The sequence below is a fragment of the Pygocentrus nattereri genome, chromosome 1 (assembly GCF_015220715.1).
Source record: "Pygocentrus nattereri isolate fPygNat1 chromosome 1, fPygNat1.pri, whole genome shotgun sequence".
NCBI classification, from domain to species: Eukaryota; Metazoa; Chordata; class Actinopteri; order Characiformes; family Serrasalmidae; genus Pygocentrus; species Pygocentrus nattereri.
In genome coordinates, this window is record NC_051211.1 from 26202692 (window position 1) to 26222511 (window position 19820).

The window sequence follows — 19820 nt, forward strand, 5'->3', positions numbered from 1 at the left end:
CATGTCATATTATTAATATTTTTATGCATTGCTCAGACAGAGGAGGACCTAAGGTGAAGTCAACTGTCCTGTCAAAGTCTTCAAATGTACTACTACATGTAGATTATACAACTGATTTCATCTTTTTTTCCATTTAAGCAATTGTACCAGCATGCTTAATGCATTTTTACAGTAGGGTTAGATGTTCCAAAAATGTTGTCACTGAAAAACACGCATCTCCAGTTTTTCCCAATTTTTTCTTTGAGCTGTCCATTACAATCTGTAAAAATTTCACGATGACCGGACCAATAGATAGACATGGTCCAGAAATGCTTAGAAAAACTCTTTACATTAACTTACATTTGAAGTAAAGAAAGTTTTTGGCCTCTCCAAAGGCATTTTGATATTATTAGTTCCAATTATGATTTTTCTCCATTTTATTTTTATCACGCAGTGCTTAATTTTCTCAAATGGACCAGCCATCCCTAGCAAAAATAAAAAACTGGCAATTTAAAAATTTTTGGCAATATACAGTTGTATATGTATATAAATGTTCACTTTTTTATTCATCTGTCACCTTTCATTTCCAGAGGAATGACTGTCATTAGATTATCCCATAAATTTGTAACAGATCATTTTCATTTTCCCATATTATCATAAAAAATGGCTACAATAATGGTACAAACAAAGTAGATGTACCCTAGACCCTACAACAGTGGTCTTAAGGTCACTAATTGTGTATCTTCAATGAATGTTAAAGGTAGACTACATTCATAGTCCCGGGGAATAGCTGCGTATTTGTATCTTTTCATAACTTAACTTTCTATTTAAATTTAAAGGTAAATAAACATAAAGGAATTGGAGCAGTGTATGTGGAGTTAATGCAGCAAAAGAACTGCAATGGAATATGTTCGCTAAGTGCCTGTCATGATCATGAAATTGTAGCTGATGATCTTGTTCATTTTGCGGCAAATAAAGTACAAATCAGAAAACAACTAGACTGGCTTATTAGTCATCTTTTCTTTGCAGCTAACAAGGGATATGCTGCAATATGTTCTGTGTAACAAGTGTCTACAGTTACACAGTCAGCCAAAGCTCACATTTATCTCTGGAGACTGTGAAAATATAAGTGAAAAACATTTGTCCTGGTTAGCTACACTAGCTATCGAATGAACAATTTGATAGTCCCCCTGAACATTTTATAGCACACAAACGTTAGAACTGTTAGAAAAGTTAGAAAAGGAAAAGAAGAAAGAAGTGATTTGTTTTATTTGCATTTATGTGGCTCAAGCCAACATCAGTATGATTGTGAAATTTAATGATGGCGTAAAATAAATGTGGTAAGATGAAATAATTGTAATCAGGCGATTACGTAATAACTGTGACAGGCCCAGTTACCCAACTAAAGATACCGAAGATCTGCTCTTGATGACTGACTGATTTTGGAGTTTTGGGAAGTGCATCTAGCAACTGAAGAAGGAAAATCACAACAACTGTCATTTCAAGACAAAGGTCACTTCCTATGTCCCACCACAGCCGCAAGAATCTGCTACTCTGGCTCCCCCCAGTGGTCATACAGTCCTTTCTTTTACGTCTATTTTTGTGTTCTACAGTTTATTTCACTAAGCAAAATTCGTGGTCCAGTAGTGAAGAGGACTGACATGTAGCCTGTTAGTACATCTGTGAGCTAATTTATGAGCCTTTATGAAGACTACATTATTATTATTATTATGTATTAATGCGCAAAGCGTTAATACATTTATGTCTATTCATACTCCAATATGTCACAAACATGGCAGCTAAGCTATTGTATAAAATCCTACCCATGAAACACACTGAGGTAAAGATGATGCTACATTTTATGATGTTTTTTAGCCTTTAAGCTCACTCAGACGTCAAAAGAAGGCGCTATCTAGGTCCTAGTTCTTCAAAACGCACGCACATTATTACCCAACATGACTACAAAAACGCCGTCGTGCAGAATTTTTACCCCCAACGAATTGCTCGCTGATGCGTTCCCTTCGCTAAAGGGGCGTCTTTGCGCGTCAACACTTCAAACACGGACGCCGCTGAGGCTGCTTGCTGTGCGGTGGCTTATTTAGGGGCGGGAAAAACGGCAGCTCCCATATTATCCCTGCCGTCGTTGCGCTGCTGCATGAAATAACCTTTAAAAATACGGGGAATTCCTGTGCCACGCGTTGCGGCTGTGAGCGCTTGTGTGGAAAAGACCTGTTTCCTTTAAACTCGTATGGAGTGAGCTTGCTGTGAGTTTCCTCTGGCGATGTTCCAGGTATTCAACTTCAGGTCGCGGTGAAACTTGCTACACGCGGATGGGACGGGTCTGGAAAATCACACTCGGCGTAATTTCGCTCGAGCACTGACGATGCAGTGCAACAGGGACTTTTTACCGCATGGCAAATGGAAGAGGCGACTACATGACTGGATTTATTTCACACACATCGGGTGAGTCGGTTGTATAACCGTGCTGGTTTTCACAGTCGGGGCTTTGGCTCCATCTTGCATTTAGGTGGTCGTCTGAACTTCCAGCATAAAGCGTCTGGTAAACGACACGCGCTGTTCATGACTTTATGGTCTTTTTCAAACACTACGATGACGACCCAGAGGGATCCTGAAACAGATGCGCGTGTAAAGGCGTTTAAACTTTCAAATCACATCAAATTTATTTGTAGCGCTTTTTGGGACTGATGTTGTCACAAAGCAGAATTCCAGAGAACTTCCAGGCTGATCCCATTCTAAAGACGCTGACGGCAGCACACAGACTGACTTACACATGCACCAATTTTACAAGCCACGCAGAATTGACTTGTAAATATCGTCATGCAGTTTTATTGGATGTGATTTCATTAAAAGAGTCTGCTTTGAAGCGTTAATGTTGCCAGTTCTGGCAACCCCTTTTACACGAAGTCGAACCGGCGATTTTATTTTAACACACACAACTAGGCAGTTCAGTCTAGCTGTGCTCTTCAGCTTATAATAGCCTTTCCTGAGATCTGCTTTTCCCCACTATAAACAAAAAACAGCACCTAGTCTTGAAGTGGTATTAATAATATGCCCATCATAATACGAACTAAAGAGAAATGCATAAATACATTATTTGCTATTTGCAGAAATACAGCTTGTGAGGAAGTCGTAGAAAGCACGTGTGTCTGGCACGAGAGTTAGGGGTATATACATAGGTGCGTGTTTCATGTCTGTTAACATGCAGAGAAACTGCAAAACACCCTTAAAGTTCTGTTTCTTATAACCTTAATAAAATAAATGACTGGTCCAGTTCACAGAACTGCACAGACTTTAATTACACTCATCATTAGAGCTTTAGTCCTAACCAATTTAAAAATAAAACACATCCAGGTCAGTTGAAGATTACTTTTATATGCGTGTGATTTTCTTAGATGGTCCTGCACAGCACGCACCTTTGTGAGCATTTACTTGTGATTGCTTTAGACTGCATTATCTTGTCTTATGTTCAAAATCTGTATCTATAGAGATTCCAACCAGGTGAGGAGGCTGCTTTATAAGAGCACACCACTTCAGAAGAATCAATTTCATGGTGTAGATCACCTCCCAGAGGCATAGCTCAAACCATATTCACTGTTTGAAGACACATTTTCAGTTACTTTCCTCACTGAATGCATATCTGTACTGCATTGCCTCTCACTTTTTAAACCAAGAGAACATTTCACGGATGGATGCAATAGGTATTCCAGCAATGCAGCAGCTTTATTACTGCAACATTGAAGTCTATTTGCTGGTTATGTAAGCCTGTATCTTTCAGCAAGAAGTGTATATAGCATCTATCTTTACATATGTAGCATATTAGATATCTTTCCATTCTCATTTCCTTTTAGATTAGATTTTAGTTTTGAAAGTACGACATGACTGGATATTTCTCCTAAATTACCTGCTTTCATTCCCTCAAACATCAAACACTGACTTTGAGCAGATGCTGAGAGACTGGTACTCCTGTGGCCTATTGATATAAAGCACCAAATAACCAGAAGGTAATACATTATATTGACAAACGTATTGAGGCACCCCTCCTAATTACTGAGTTGAGGTGTTGGGACACCACTCTTAATTACTGAGTTGTCAATAAACAAACACTGGAGTTAGAATGGGTTGCATTGAACCATTTGGGGAAGGCCCTTTTTTTTAAATGAGTAATGGTAAAGGATTAACTAGTATTAATTAGCATTGATTAACTATTATGAATTAGTATTAATTAGTAAAGAAGTAACTTGTAATGGATTTTTTTTATTAACTACCCCAGGACTGTGGGTAACTATACTAACATTAAGCCCTATGAATCACTGCTGTTAGCTGGCTAGTTATGCTATTAAGTAAAAGTAAAAAAGAACAACAACAAAATATATATATATACAGTTACGCAAAGGGGGAGGTTTGCACAAACCTCACCTGCATGAACAAACACTAGTTATTCCAAACTGCTGACTGACTTCATATATATATTGCCACCTTGGCTGTGCATAACGGTCATTTCAAATGACTGCTAAGTTTGTATAACCATTTCCAAATATGCGCAGGTCTACAATCTTCTGTTTCTTTGGGTTGCCAGCTCTTCAGTTTTACCCATGTTGATAGATAACAAAAGGATGTGGCGTGTGTCACTTTACTTTTATATACCAAGGAAGGAGAAATGGTCACTGCAAGAATGTAGCTCCTGGAGACTAGGAGTTATAAAAAGAAATATATTTTTCCCCAAAGATGAACATTGCTTGGGTTTAAAATAATTTTTATGGGTGTCAATAGATTTGTTTTTAAAAGGCTAAAATAAAATAAAAATAATAACAAAACCGATTTCTATTAGATAAATTTCCCCAAACAATTTTGAGGAACACTTAAATCATTATATGTACATAAATCATTACATTATTATATTTTATATGATTCAGAAGTGCCAGTAATTATGTAGCTGACCATAGGGAGTTGGACTGAATTGGAACAGAGCTTATCATCAGCTCTTTCTATCTAGCTGCAGAATGAAGTTTCTCCAAGTAAAAAGACCTGCCTTAGATTACCTGTGTCCCACTGTCTATGTAAAAAAAAGCTAAATTCCTAAGGTAAGATTCAATAAGTTTTTAATATATAATTAAAGAACTACTGGGTTACCATTATGTCAATGACGACATGAATGAATGAAGATGTGTGGTTTAGGGGAAGGGGCCCCAAGTCAGGTTTTGCATTGAAAAGGCAAAGCAAACTCATGACTTGAGTTTTCTTTGCTTTTTTTGCGTTTAGAATAAAGCAATAAGCCATAAGAGGCATTGTGACACTGTAATTTCACCATGAATAAAATCCATGGGTTACTAAGAACATCACACATATTTTACATTTGAAGCGTCTAAAAACCACATGATCACAAATGCACATGACATAAATGTGAATATGTGGTCATGTAATATTTCACGCCCTGAGACGACGCAAGATCACATATTTTTTTCATATGCAAACATTTTTTATGTTTTTCTTTCTTTAAGGGAGGGTAAAATCCCTGTAACACATAGTGTGGACTTTATATGGTGTACTTACCTTTATTAAAAAGCAACAACACAATATGATAAAACACAGTGAACATAATGAACATTTAATAAAAATAATGATCAAAATAAACAATTCATCTTATCTAAAAGTCAGACACATTTCACATCTGGAAAAATGTTTTTGCACAGTTCACATTTTAAAATTGAAAAAAGTTGTTTACTTTTTTTCACAAAAGGTGTTTGTGAAAAAATATGATTAAATGCAATCACATGAAAATGTCTGCAGGTAAAAATCATGTAATCACTGTAGTTTTTGCACACTTCTCATGTAATTTATGTGACTGTAAGGGTCTAATATATTTATAATATATTTCCTGTAAGGGTCTTCTGCCAAGAAATGTAGTGTGTTTGCTGTTATTGCAAAACATATTTTACATTCATATGTACACATACTGGGCTGCTGAATAAGGACAAGAACTTTGTTGCCCAAACTGTATACTGCAGTTAACTTTATAGTTTTTGTCATATAACCTTAACCATTCATACACACAGAAATGTACAAATGTTCACATCATGAAGAGCTTGCTTATCAAGTTATTGAATTATATTGCTCAAAATTCTATAGAACTCTAAATTTGTTCACGCACCATATTTTGCATAAAATATTTAATTGGCTTGCAGTTATTTCACATCAACGAAGCTACAGAACCATTGTTTAAAGGAAAGTATCTCATTTACACGCTCACCCATTGCCATTTATCTGCATGAACCGAATATAAATAAATAATATTTATATTGTTCAATGTTCATTCATATACATAACACTGTTTTACAGTATTTATGAGGGATCTACCAAAAATACAGACATTTGAGGCTTGTAAAACATTCAACTAATTTAATATTTACGCTGTTTGTTGCAAAGTAGCAAGAAAGTAAAGTGAACCCTTTAGTAAATACAGTAATATTTTGGAGGCTGCCAGGTTGAACAGTATTTGAAAATATTGTCAACCCCTTGGTTTAAGAAAAAACAAGTTCTTATGCGCATTTGTTAAGCATTGTTTTCTGATGTTTACCTCTGTAGTAGTGTCTGACTAGTGGGCCATGCAAGCAACATTATAGTTACAATTTCATCCATGAACAGCTAAATGCTTTTTAATGATTTCACACATTGATGCGGAATTCATTTGTTATGAGGCATGAAACCATGAAATCCAGGGTGTATCCTACCTTCCGCCCAAGACTGCTGAGATGGGCTCCAGCTCCCCCCTGTGACCCAGAAGGATAAGCAGCTTAGGAAAAAAAAATATATATATGTATATATGTATGCATGTATGTATGTATATGTGTGTGTGTGTGTGTGTGTGTGTGTGTGTGTGTGTGTGTGTGTGTGAGGCAGTCAGATTATACAACAAATGAATTAGAATTCAAAAATCTGACTGATGCCATTTTCAAAGCCATTGAAAAATATTCTATATACAAATTCGATTAAACCTGTTGTGGTTGCAGTCAGCAAATTAAAAAAGTAAACTTTTGAAGTCATTTTTGTGTTACTTGGTGAGTTAATAATGGACAAAAGGTATGAAGAGATAAACTGAAGAAAATGAAAAAATAAGAAGATATTCTGAAATGAATGATAAGGAAGTAAAAATGAAGAAGTGAAGAGAGTGAAACAGATACTGTAGGCCATAGCTAAAAATAGCTATATTTTAAAGACTTGGCATGCTGAGAAAAATATAGCTCACATTATTAAGGTTGCCTAACCAGATTCAGATAATAGAGGGTCAAGACAAGTCAGTCACCCCCAGTCTGTAATGGATAAAGGTTTTATTAAAATCAAGCACTCCAAACACACTTGTCATAATGGTTTAGTTTGATCTGCCACTATATCTGGCACTGAGAGCCAAAGGGGGAAACGGACAACTAAGATTGAATAATTTGTCGTCCCAAAGACGATAATGGCTCGAAGTATGCCATCCTGACTTTTAATGAATTCACCAAAAACCAAGCCTCAAGGCCTGTTGCCTCTTTGGAGCCTAAATCTGCTTTTAAGGGGGGTAAGCAGTAATATTGTGCTGAGTATGTACTCAATTAGCCTGAGTGCAGGTAAGCCTGTAGTGCTTGTCAAAGCAAGCTTTCAACAGAAGGGAAAGGTCTATCGTGTTTCGGTGAGTATCATATGAAGAACAGATAACTACATTGTAACTTAAAATTTCCGACTTCGTCTAATTTGCTCTCATTCCGTTCATGGAAATACATTTACACACCGGGGAAACAAAAGAGGGTAAATTCTTCAAGCACCCAGCGGAATATTTGCCAAGAATAAGGAACTCTTTTTCTCTGTGGTATCTAGGTACATTTAGCTAACCTCTCCTATGACTTAAAGTTTAGCCTAAAGGTTAAGAGAAGTTCTAACACATTAACTATCAGTATAATTACGAATTGACAGAGGGTCCTACCAATCAGGTTTTGATGGGTCTGACCAATTCTGTGAGAAAAACATCAATCTAAGCTTTCTGGATACATCAGAACTTTTAGATACATCCTTGACTGAATAGCAGTGACTGCTGAATGAATGCGTTGTTAGAAACAGAAAACAGCGGGGGCGGCTCTGTAGACAAGTGCAGTTCGTGTTATGCCCACATTTGGAACTCAGGATCCAAGCTCGAATTCTCTATGGCCAAAATCAATGGGCTTTTTCGAAAAATGTTCAGCCCTGTGATAAATAAAAATCAGAACCTGATATATTTCGTCCTGTGTACATTTTTGTCTGAATTTTGAAGTTGTTAAAAAATCATAATACTATTACTGCAAGCTAATGCTACTGCATATCAATTTCACGTCACTTTGCCAAAAAAAAACCTTTGACAAATGCTAATTTGTCAAAATGTGCTATCATATATCATATTTATATGCCCTTTATATAAAACCTGCAGGTAGGATAAAAAAAATAATACCAGCACTAAAACTACGAGGCTGAAGTTTCACCAGCTTCTTGTTCCACCTTAAATGGTGAAACAGTTGTGATTAGCTATCACAAACATTGGCAAATGTAACAAAACGATACTATTTTATTGGTTCAGTTCTGTTCTATTGGTTCTGTGAAACAACAATATTAAGTTAATATTATTCTCAAGCAAAAACTGGTCAGCTTCTTTTTCACCAGCTACTTGTTCATATTTTCCTGTTCCACCTTAAATGGTGCAGCATTTATAAGTAGGACGCTCAGTGCCAGAATGTAATGGAAAGGTTTCCAGATTATTTACATAAATATACATTGTTTATTGAACTCTGCATTATTGCATTTGTTATTTTTTATGAGGATTTGTGTCTTGCCTATTGACCCATGATAAAATCACTGTAACAAATGACCTCTTGTGTACACATATATACTACAATGGAAGACCATATTCCTAGTCAAATATTGGTTTTATTAACATGGTGATGTATTTTTTGTAAATTTTTTTATATATGTAGGAATATAACGGTTAACATGCACTGGAGGAGTAACTCCAGCTGGTAACTGTCAAAGGCTAATATTCATGTTATTCATTTTAAATTTCATGATGAAGAATGAATCTTAAAGCTTGTGTGTTCCTCCCACCAGTTCAAGATTTCCAATCTGCAACACTTCCTTTCTACTCTCTCACAGAAATCACTAGAGAGTGGAGGGGTGACAGTGGCCTGGTAAATTCTGACCTTTGATCCAGTGAAGTGTGGGTCCTGGCCAGTGAATGACCAGAGATGTACCAGGAGGTGGCCTTCCTTGCAGGCAGCACCGAGCATCAGTTTACCACCTTCCACTTCAATCCTTTAAAGAGCCCTGTAGAAACTGGTACCAAGAAGGGTGTCTTCTACAAACGTGCCAGACAGCTGCCATGGCCTTCTGGGCAAGAGGAAGAGATTCAGTGTAGAACAGCCATTACAGACGAAGCTTTCTTCACTGACAGCACTGCCATTATTAATGTAGGTGGTATCCGTTATAGCATCCCATGGTCGACGCTTGAGGACTTCCCCCTGACACGTCTAGGGAAGCTACGGTGCTGCAGCAATGCTGAGGAAATCTTGGATTTGTGTGATGACTACGATGCATGTTGTAATGAGTTTTTCTTTGACCGCAGCCCAAATGCCTTCCGCTGCATTGTGACTTTCCTAGCAGCTGGAAAGCTGCGGCTCCTTCGAGAGATGTGTGCTCTATCCTTCCAGGAGGAGTTGCTATACTGGGGTGTGAAGGAGGCCAGTCTAGATTGGTGCTGCCTGAGGAAGCTGCGGCTCAGGCAGGAAGACCAGCGAGAGCATTTGCAGCAGGAGGAAGAAGAAATCGAGCTGTTGTTACTGCAATCCTGTGAGGAGGCACCGGGGCCAGAGGGCCGTCCGGCTGGGTGCATGCACAACCTAAGCAACATGGTTGAGAACCCACACTCAGGGCTGCCAGGGAAGATCTTCGCCTGCCTGTCTGTAGTGTTTGTGGCCATAACAGCAGTCACCCTCTGTGTCAGTACCATGCCAGACCTGAGAGAGGAAGAGGAAAGGGTGAGTGAATGCTTACATACTTAGCAGTATGTTTTGGTGTCCAGAACACAGATTTGACCAATAGTCCAGAACTATAGAAACCTATCAGTAGAGAACAATTCTTCTCATAAATATAAGAACATCTGGTTTGGAACAGGCATAACATGGCTTATAACAAAGACAATGTCTCTCTGTCTTGCTGCTGTCTAATGTTACAGTATGCTGTGAATGGTGTTCTGGTATGTCCAATGTGCATGTAGAACATGTATATTTTTATGAATTTGTCACTGAGAGACAAAATTATTGCTACTGTAATACAATAGTTTGGAGTTTGTAAGAATTAATCTCAAGTACACTTCCGAGTTGTTTGTTAATATTTTTATATTGTCTGCTAAATGTAGTAGCAATAGCCCTCATTTCTCTCTCTCTGTCTCTTTCTGAAGCACCTTTTTATTTATCTATAAAAAGCTGCTGTCTAACACTGCAGAACATTCAAACATCATCCTCTCTAACACAAGAATTTTAAATTTACATCAAAGAATATTTCATCTGACATTGAAATAAAAAATAATTGAGTAATAATGTTCTTAAGCACAATTTGAGTTGGATTTGTTTTACCTGAGGAAGTCCAGCAATGTAATTTGTCTGTGACCCCATTTATACCTGGTCACATCATGCATTTGGAGTGTCAGGATTATCAGGACATCACAGAGGATGCTCATGGTTTGCATACCCCCCCCACAGCAGAAGGATTTCAGTATGACTAACTGGAAATGCATTTGACTACCAAATGTAAACGAATATGGCTAAAATCTTATTAGACTCAGATACTAGTCAAATAAAGTGACCAAATGTAAATGGGATCTGTGATTTGACTAACAGAATAATGTATCTTGTGTATTAGGATTATGTCTGGATAAGGTCAAGCCAAATAAAAACACATTCAAGACACATTTAAAACAGATATAAATCCAATCACTCAAACCATTTTAGAAGGTGTTCTGAGATGCACATGAGCCACGTTATAGCGGTGTAAATGCATCCGTCTCTCCAAGACACATCTGACAACCAAAACCCCTCCTGGTACAACCGACACTCCTCCCAGTACAGCCAAATGTCATGTATGTGACTGGCACATGTCTGTGAGGAAGATAATTATGAAGGATGCACATGGTTGGGAACTGGACCAAACCAAAAGGCTTAATAATAAGTTTAAGTGACCCTTATTAGTCCCACAATAGGGAAATTTCACCTCTGCATTTAACCCATCCGTGAAATGAAACACCACATACACTAGGGGGCAGTGAGCACACTTGCCCGGAGCGGTGGGCAGCCAAATCCACAGCACCCGGGCAGCAGTTGGGGGTTAGGTGTCTTGCTCAAGGACACCTCAGTCATGTGCTGTTGGCTTTGGGGATTGAACTGGCGACCTTCCGGTCACAAGGCTGATTCCCTAACCTCCAGCCCATGACTGCCCCATGGGCAGATATTACTGTGCAAAACAAACTGCAAATGAAGAGGTTGAAAGGATAAACAATTGTTGCTTTTTTTTTATCTATAAAGCATTTACTGGCCATAATGCAAATAATGAAAACAATGCCGACTCGTTCCAGTGATTGGCTATCCCTTCAGATACTGAGAGCTCTTAAAGAGCTGGGAAAATCTGCTTTTAGCTACAGTGAACCAGCGATCTGGAATTTATTACAGGAAACTCTAAAGCTTCGCTCTCTTGTGTCACATGAACATTTTAAACTTTTAGTCTCTAACCACCTCCATACAGCCTGCAACTGCTTTATTTAATTTTAGTTTTAGCTATTGTTTTTACTTGGACATTTTTACTTTTGTACTTTTATCTCTTTATTTTCATCATTCTTTTTATTTCTTTTATTAGTATTCATTTTATTTATTTTATTATTGTCAAATTATTGTCTTACATCTATTTCTTTTATTTCATTAATTTATGTTTTTATTTATCTTATCCTTATCTGCTCTGTTACTTGATAAGTTTTACATTGTAATTTTAAACGTTTCTTGATTTAACAGTTTATTAGTACTTTCATATTATTAATTTTTACTTTTATGATTTTTATTATCTAATTATAGCATTTGATTTATTGATTTATTTATTTTACTGTACAACTTCTCAAACCCTGATTCTTGTATTACTCCGCTACATTGTAAATGAGGGTATCCCTCAATGTATTGAGGTTGATTGAACATGGAGCTCAGTTTGGCCCAGTTCATTAGCTAATCCTCCAGTTCATGACAAAAAGACTGAAATTCAGTGTGTTTTGTGATCATAAAGATAAGGAAAGTGAATTCACGTGAAAGCACCTTTTACAAGGCAGTGCTCTTTCTGTGTTGTTAGGAGTTAAGTTGAATGAACTCTGCTTTAGATGATAATTAGTTAGCAGATACAACCAAGCTGCCTAACTCCAGAGTTTGAATCTTATACAATTTTGATATGTTATTTAGACTAATTTGCTTCCTGATGTTATGGGGATAAAATCCGTTACACACTTTATTAAACAAATGTCCCAAACCGCAGTAGAACAACTTCAACTATTTTGTGCTGAGTCCATGGTTTATATTTTGACTTGATGGCAAACATGACGTTGACATTCAGTGCTATGCTATGATGCTATGATATGACATTCGAATGTTCCTTTGCTGTCGGGACACATTATTATATATAATTGCATTGTCTGAAATCTCATGGTAAAATGTGTGTGTTATTGGATATGTCCAGTGTTTTTTTTGCTTATATAGTTTTTAAAATATTTCATGTTAAAAGTGAATTAGATATATGCTATACTGTGCACTCAAACAGTTACTTAGTTAAACTTCTTTCACTTTAAGATTTCTAATCCCAATTCATGGTGAGAACATTGTATGTAAATGTTCTGGTAATTTCACTATCTATATTTGCATTGGGTTAAGAAATACAACTTTGCTTGATTTACATTTTAAAGAGATTAAGAGGAATTTACAAAATAGAGCCTACAAATGAGCAGCTTAATTTAATTACAATTGTGTCAGGCTTCAATAAGAATGAGGATCCTAGGAGCCCATCTGATTTTTTTTTTTCTCTTCATGGCAGTAATTAAAACAGTGGGGGGCAGGCGATTCACATCCACTGTAAAATCACTGCAATCTCACAATGTCAATCTCACATGAATCTATGAATCCGTCTTTAGTTAATGTTTAGTTCAACAGCTGTAGAACCCAAAATCATCTGTTGGACAGGTTTCTAGTGAGTTTCTAGTGTAAATTATGCTTTTCCCTGTAATTACTGAACTTAAGTCACACAAGTACCCATGTTGTTTGTTTTAACCAGATTCTCAGACATTCTGAGAAGAGGTCAAAGAGAGTATACTCAACTGGGTAATAGTCTGTTTTTAATTGGATCTAGTCAGTTAATGTGTAGATGCACTGTTACTGAAGAACGCACTCAGCCAAAAATCTTGCCATCAAAAGGACAACATGATACTCTTGATTGCCAAGAGTAAAGCTAATGGTTTGCAAATATTCTCCTCTTACTGAATCTGCGCTCCCCTCCCCACCCCCTAAACACAATGCAAACAATACAACTGATTTAGCAGTGTGCAAACAGACCAATACGAACAAGATGCAGAGTCTGATATCTACTGCAGATAGAATCCTAATCCTTTCCAGCAAGTGTGGCTTCATGTAGTGGTCTAGTGTTATGTAAATTACATTTCCTGTAGCCATGTTTACTTACCACAGTCATGCTCTGTTCTCTCAGAAGTGCTCCTTTGTTGAGCTGGGTTGCTTCACTTGGCTGACTGTAACAGATATTTTGGGTTTTGTGCATAGTTAGGAGATTTACTGTAGCATTCATGAGAAACAACCATGGCAAATATAGTGAAATATATGACTTGAACAGCTGAAGATGCAGATGCTGTAAATCTGACACTGCAAAGTAAGGATGACTTGTTACCAAGTTGGAATTGTTAAATAAATATATACTTTGCATTATTGGAAAAAACCTGAACAAACGTCTACCTTCTCTGACTCAAAAGTGCAATGATCATATGTAATAATACCTTGAAATATTTACAGACTCTAAACCTGGTAAAACTATTATTTCTGAGGAAGCAGTGGATCATTTAGGGTTTATGAGGTGAATGAATTAGAGCAGATTTTCTAAATCTGAAGCAGTTGCCATAGTTCCTAATGAAACTTTAAGGGAAAGTAAGCATGTATGTCTGAGTGAAGCTTGTAATAAGATTCATGAGAGTGACATGAGCTGAGGAGGAAACTGATGATTTTCTCCAGAGTACCTAATGTTTAATCATGGCCTGCAGAAATCTGTCCTTTGCAATGAACATTACTTAATTTATGATTGTATTGTTGGATGAGAACTGAAGAATGAAAATTTCCCAGTGGGTGAATTCAACTTGTTGAATCCAAGAAAATCTGCTAGGTTCTGGCAGTCAAACAAAAGTTGATTCCCAGATTTTGTGGACATCTTTGTGCTGGATTTGGTAGATATTGCTGTTATGTTGCTGTCTGTTGTTCTGTTTAATCAATATATGTTAAACTCAACGAATCTGGGAGTAAAGTGATCTTGTGAATAGAAAAAGGAAAGCATTGCATCAGTAGGCTAAATAGCAGTGACTCTTATCTTATTTTCTCTCCTAGGGTGAGTGCTCCCAGAGATGCTACAATATCTTTGTGCTTGAGACGGTGTGTGTGGGATGGTTCTCTTTAGAATTCTTATTGCGCTTCATTCAGACACAGAGGAAATGCATGTTCCTGCGCTACCCTCTCAACATCATTGACGTGGTTGCCATCTTGCCATACTACATCACTCTGATTTTGGACTCTCTGTCGGTGGGAGACCGGCCCACTACCTCAGGAAACAACTACCTGGAGAAGGTAAGCTTGGTCCTGCGAGTCCTGCGAGCACTGCGCATTTTCTATGTGATGCGATTAGCTCGTCACTCTCTGGGCCTTCAGACGCTGGGGCTGACCATACGCAGATGCACACGTGAGTTAGGCCTGCTGCTGCTTTTCCTGTGTGTCGCCATGGCACTGTTCTCACCACTGGTCTTCCTGGCTGAGAGTGAGATGGGTGCCAAGCAGGAGTTCACCAGCATTCCTGGCAGCTACTGGTGGGCTGTCATTTCCATGACAACGGTGGGCTATGGTGACATGGTGCCACGCAGTATTCCGGGACAGGTTGTGGCACTGAGCAGCATCCTTAGTGGTATCTTGCTCATGGCGTTCCCAGTCACATCTATATTCCACACCTTCTCCCGCTCCTACCTGGAGCTGAAGGAGCAAAGCCGTGCTACACTCCACAAACCCCATTTGCAGGACAGCACCAAGTCCCAGAACAGCGAAGACTCACAAGACACAGACAGTTCCCTCCACAGGGAGGAGCACTGAACCCATGCCAATGCAAAAGTCTCAAGAGATTAGAAGATAAAATACTTAAAAATAAAATGTAGAAAATGGTGTGTTGTCATACCACATCTGCTTAAAGTGCCCTCCAAAGATACAAATACGAATCAAATATTTTGGCCAGTTGTAATTTTTACTGCATGTAAAACTTATGGCCACAGCTCAAGGGATGTACAACAAATAGGTTGTTCCATGGGCCACTGAGCCCAGGACTGATATCCCAAACTCAAAATCTCATAGGCCCAGTAATAACCTAATGTTAAAGTTTCCTTATTGTTCATACGTAATAAAAATAGGCACACTATTTTTGGAGTGCACTGTCATGAGCCGAGTTAAATGCTGCACAGAGGAAGGTTTAGAAAGGACACAGTGGAGCTAATCTCATGTACCGTTATAAGTTAATACTCTAATGCAAAGCACAACTTTTAAAGCAATGGCATGGTGAACACTGCTATTTAAACCTTTGCTCTCTGTTTGATGACTATCATACTATTTTGCATCTACTGTTACAGCACGAAGATCTCTTTTCTGGCTAAAGATGATTTCTCAAAATTTGATGACTTGCTTCTAAATGCTGTAGACTCAGGATTTTTTATTCTTTCAACACACTCTTCAGGCTCTGGAGTAGGACAACAATCATATCAGTATTTCCAAAGGGTGAAATATTTTTTCAAAGGGCCAGTTTATCTGTTATACTGGCAGTAAAAACAACAGTACAGCAGATAATGTGTAGAGGAACACGCTGTAAGTGCAATAGGGAAGAGATTCATTTCAAATGTTTCTGAGGTTTGAAAGGATGTAAAATTTTGCATTTTTTTCATCTAATCTTTTTATTTTGCACTTTGCACTGTATAATTCAAAGTATTTATTAGAGCTGAATAAATCCAATGAAATTACTTGTTGCCATGAAGTATTTTTTTTCTACAGTGCACTGACAAATCTTTTTTTTTTTAAACATTTTTTTAACAATATACTCAAGATATTAACATCCTACGCTGCGGCATGAATAAAGCTTCAGCTGCCCAGCTGACCAGCTAACCTCAACTGTGGATAAAGATGGCAAAACTAAATCCTTGAAATGAATTCATTATTCGGGCATGGGTGTAAGGAGCTTCTGTTGCGAAAGCTGTTTAACTGGCTAGTGTTTCAAGGACATGATATCTGGGTTTAGATCTATGGGAAAGAGAGCAGTAAATATGTGTAAAAATTGGGTTTGAAAACACATTTAATGACAGCTCATGCATAGTGTCAATGCATTACATGATCAGACTGTGTCAGCAAGAACAGTCCACCCACAACCACACAGGGAGGGACATAGTAGGGCTGTGGTTCATCAGTCCATCATTACAGGTGTGAATGCACATTCAGTGCAAGACTCATTCAAAATGCACCACAGAGTGCCACATGAAGTCATTCTTACCTGTTGCCATTAAACTCTATAACTCTATAACAGAGGTTTTATACAGTATGTCTCATTTATTATCACAGCCACTGCCATTTTACTGTATTTGTAAGAATTTAAACTTGTACATACTGCAAATTTCTCTTTTTTGTCTTAAATTTTAAAAGTGTTTCTTCTTTGAAATAAAAGATAGCAACTCTAACAACTGCAATTTCCCTCTGGGATCAATAAAGTACTCTGATTCTGATTCTAATTTAAGAGTGATGTAAAAAATGATGGCACTGGTCTATGGACATCCTTTACCATTTTCTTCAAGGGAGAGAACAGAATGAGGAAGCACATTGGCATGTCAGAAAAATTCTGCCACCCGATGCACCTCATGTTATGTAATTTCTTTATTTAGTTCATTCTTTATTCATTTCATTATTTAGACATTCTGCACTACTTAGTTTATAAAACAGACACATTGCTTCATGTGTATGGATGGAGATATGAAGAATACTGTCCAATTAAAGCCAAAACAAAGAGGTATTTTGCTTAGTTAGAATGAGTAACCTAACCTTCTTATTCTCCTCGGTTGCAGGGGGTGCTGGAGCCTCTTATATGCAGTTAATGCAACAAAAGCAAAGAAACACTAGCCTGCTCTGCCTCTGTTATAAATGAAACTTTCAACACGTATCGGCTATACTATGATTATTTGTTGATGTCTGCTGTAAATAGATCATTCAACATTTTTGAGGTAATTTGCTAAAAACATTATTAAATCTTAATAATAAATATTTTTAGTGACCGGCAACAGAAACGACAACTGGCAGAAAAAAATGCCAATAAGCAATCACTATACTGAAAGTGTTATTCAATATGTGCTATTATTTCTTGTTGTGTTTTAATATTGAAATGCAAATCATTAGACACTGTGACAAATACTAATTAAATGCAGCAGCATGTTTTTACCTTGTTTTAGGTCACTGGTCTCTTCTACTTGTCATACCAAATTTACACCTTAAGAGCAAACGTGTAAGTACTGACATTCCACATAGTTTAATCCAAAACCTTTTTAGCATCAGTAATGAAGGAAGAACATCACACTTTGATAAGGATATGCCAGAATTACATGTTCCCCAACAAAACCTTTTCATCAGGTGAAAAATTCAATGCCCCACCATTCTCATGGTAGTTTTTCATTGGATGGAGGAAGTAATGCTTAGAGCCTGTTGTGACTGGCTGTCAATCATTATTTCAATTAAGCAATGGTGTAAATTTAGTCTGACAAGTAGAAGGGATGTAGTGATGTGATGGTAGGCTGTTGTATGCAACATAAAACATACTGCTTCAAGGGATCTTTGATACAGCGGATCACCTGTTTGATTGGTCGCAACAAGGCTGTAGATCATCATGTAGAGCTCCAATTTACTGAAGAATTGTGAAAGCTAATTTCCACAATGAGCAAAATGAAATGTTAAAAACAAGGGATTAACACAGAATACATTAAGGTACTTACGATTACTTTTATAATTCATCACTTGTATTTTTTTTGTTTTATTTTTTTGAGAAATGTTTTTATTCTTGAATGAATAAATGAACCTCTGCATTTAACCCATCTGTGCAGTGAAAAACCCACAGACATGCACAGCCCTATTTAGAGCACCCGGGTAGCAATTAGGGGTTAGGTGTCTTGCTCAAGGGCACCTCAGTCATGAACGGTCATCCAAGGGGATCAAACCAGCGACCTTCCAGTCACAAGGCTGGTTCCCTAACCTCCAGCCCACGACTGGCCCCGTCTTATTATAGAAGCCAACTTTCAATGGCACTATCCGTATTTGCAGGGCATGAGAGGTCACTGAATGGTTTGATGAGTATGAAAACAATGAAAAAGTCACCAGATATCAGCCTAGCTGAATGCATGACAGTTTTTAGGACCTGTGTGTCAAGCAGCTCTCTCCAAAATCATCCTCAAAACACCAACTGAGGAAATATTTTTTTTGGAAGAAAGTTTTTCCATTCCTTTCCATACAGTTCCAGAGACCTGTAGACATAGTCACAGAGCTGCAGTGCATGACAAGATAAGCTAGTAATAATAAAAAATAAAAAAAAAATAAAAAAAGTCAACAGAGAGAGTAGGCTAATTTGAACAGGTGAGTTTTAAGACTGGATTTGAAAAGAGGAAAAGAGTCAATGTTACGGATGTCAGGGGGGAGGGAGTTCCAGAGTGTGGGAGCAGAGCGGCTGCCCCATGGTAGTCAGACGAGCAGAAGGTACAGAGAGATGAATGGAAGAGGAGGATCTGAGCGAGCGGGTAGAAGTTGCGATTTGGAGAAGATTTGACCGATAAGGGGGGGAGCAAGATTATGTATGGCCTTAAATGTGTGGAGGAGTTACAAGGAGTCACAGAACACGGAAAAGGAAAAAAATAGTTTCAGTTTAAAATACCTTTTGATTCAAATGATTAAAATGTCTTTACACACAGCACTATTTTTTCTTGGTCAAATTAAAAAGGAACAATTTGTGTGTTGTAATCCCTTGTTGCACTTATTTTCATGCCAAATAAACTGCCAGCCTGCAATCTCTAATAAAAATTTGTCCTCTCTTCTTTGTTGACTGACAATAAGGTATATTTCTTTATTACACCATATATGTGGCAAAATGGCTTAGAAACATTGGTGCTCTACTATAAAGTGCTTACATTTGCAGCAAATAAACAATCCAACATGCCCAAAGGTTTGAGGTTTGTCAATACAGATGTAATCATGCAAACTGGCTGTAAGCTGGTGCTCTCCGATTAGTACACAGTACCATATCATCACTGTCCCAAAAAAAAAACAAACAAAACAAACAAAAAAAAAAAAATCTTCAAAATGGCAACTTTACAAGAGAAGGCAAAACATGTTTAAACTTTTCATTTAAGTCAATGTAAAATTTTATTTATTTATATTTTTATTTCTACTGGCTCATCCATCATCAAGGTTTTACACAATTTA

General features: G+C 37.5%; 1 protein-coding gene across 2 annotated transcripts; it reads left to right on the plus strand.

Annotated features, from left to right (window-relative positions):
- The first annotated feature begins 2012 nt into the window (after positions 1-2012).
- Positions 2013-19568, plus strand: kcng2 (potassium voltage-gated channel, subfamily G, member 2). 2 transcript variants are annotated; one of them, XM_017723156.2, is made up of 3 exons: positions 2013-2442; positions 9106-10031; positions 14676-19568. In XM_017723156.2, the coding sequence occupies exons 2-3, from the start codon at positions 9243-9245 to the stop codon at positions 15423-15425; spliced, it is 1539 nt and encodes a 512-aa protein (XP_017578645.1). In that variant the 5' UTR covers positions 2013-2442; positions 9106-9242; the 3' UTR covers positions 15426-19568. The 2 variants fall into 2 exon arrangements, with proteins under 2 accessions (XP_017578645.1, XP_017578644.1); XM_017723155.2 differs by having other exon boundaries at positions 2014-2442; positions 9151-10031; positions 14676-19567.
- Positions 19569-19820: the final 252 nt, after the last annotated feature.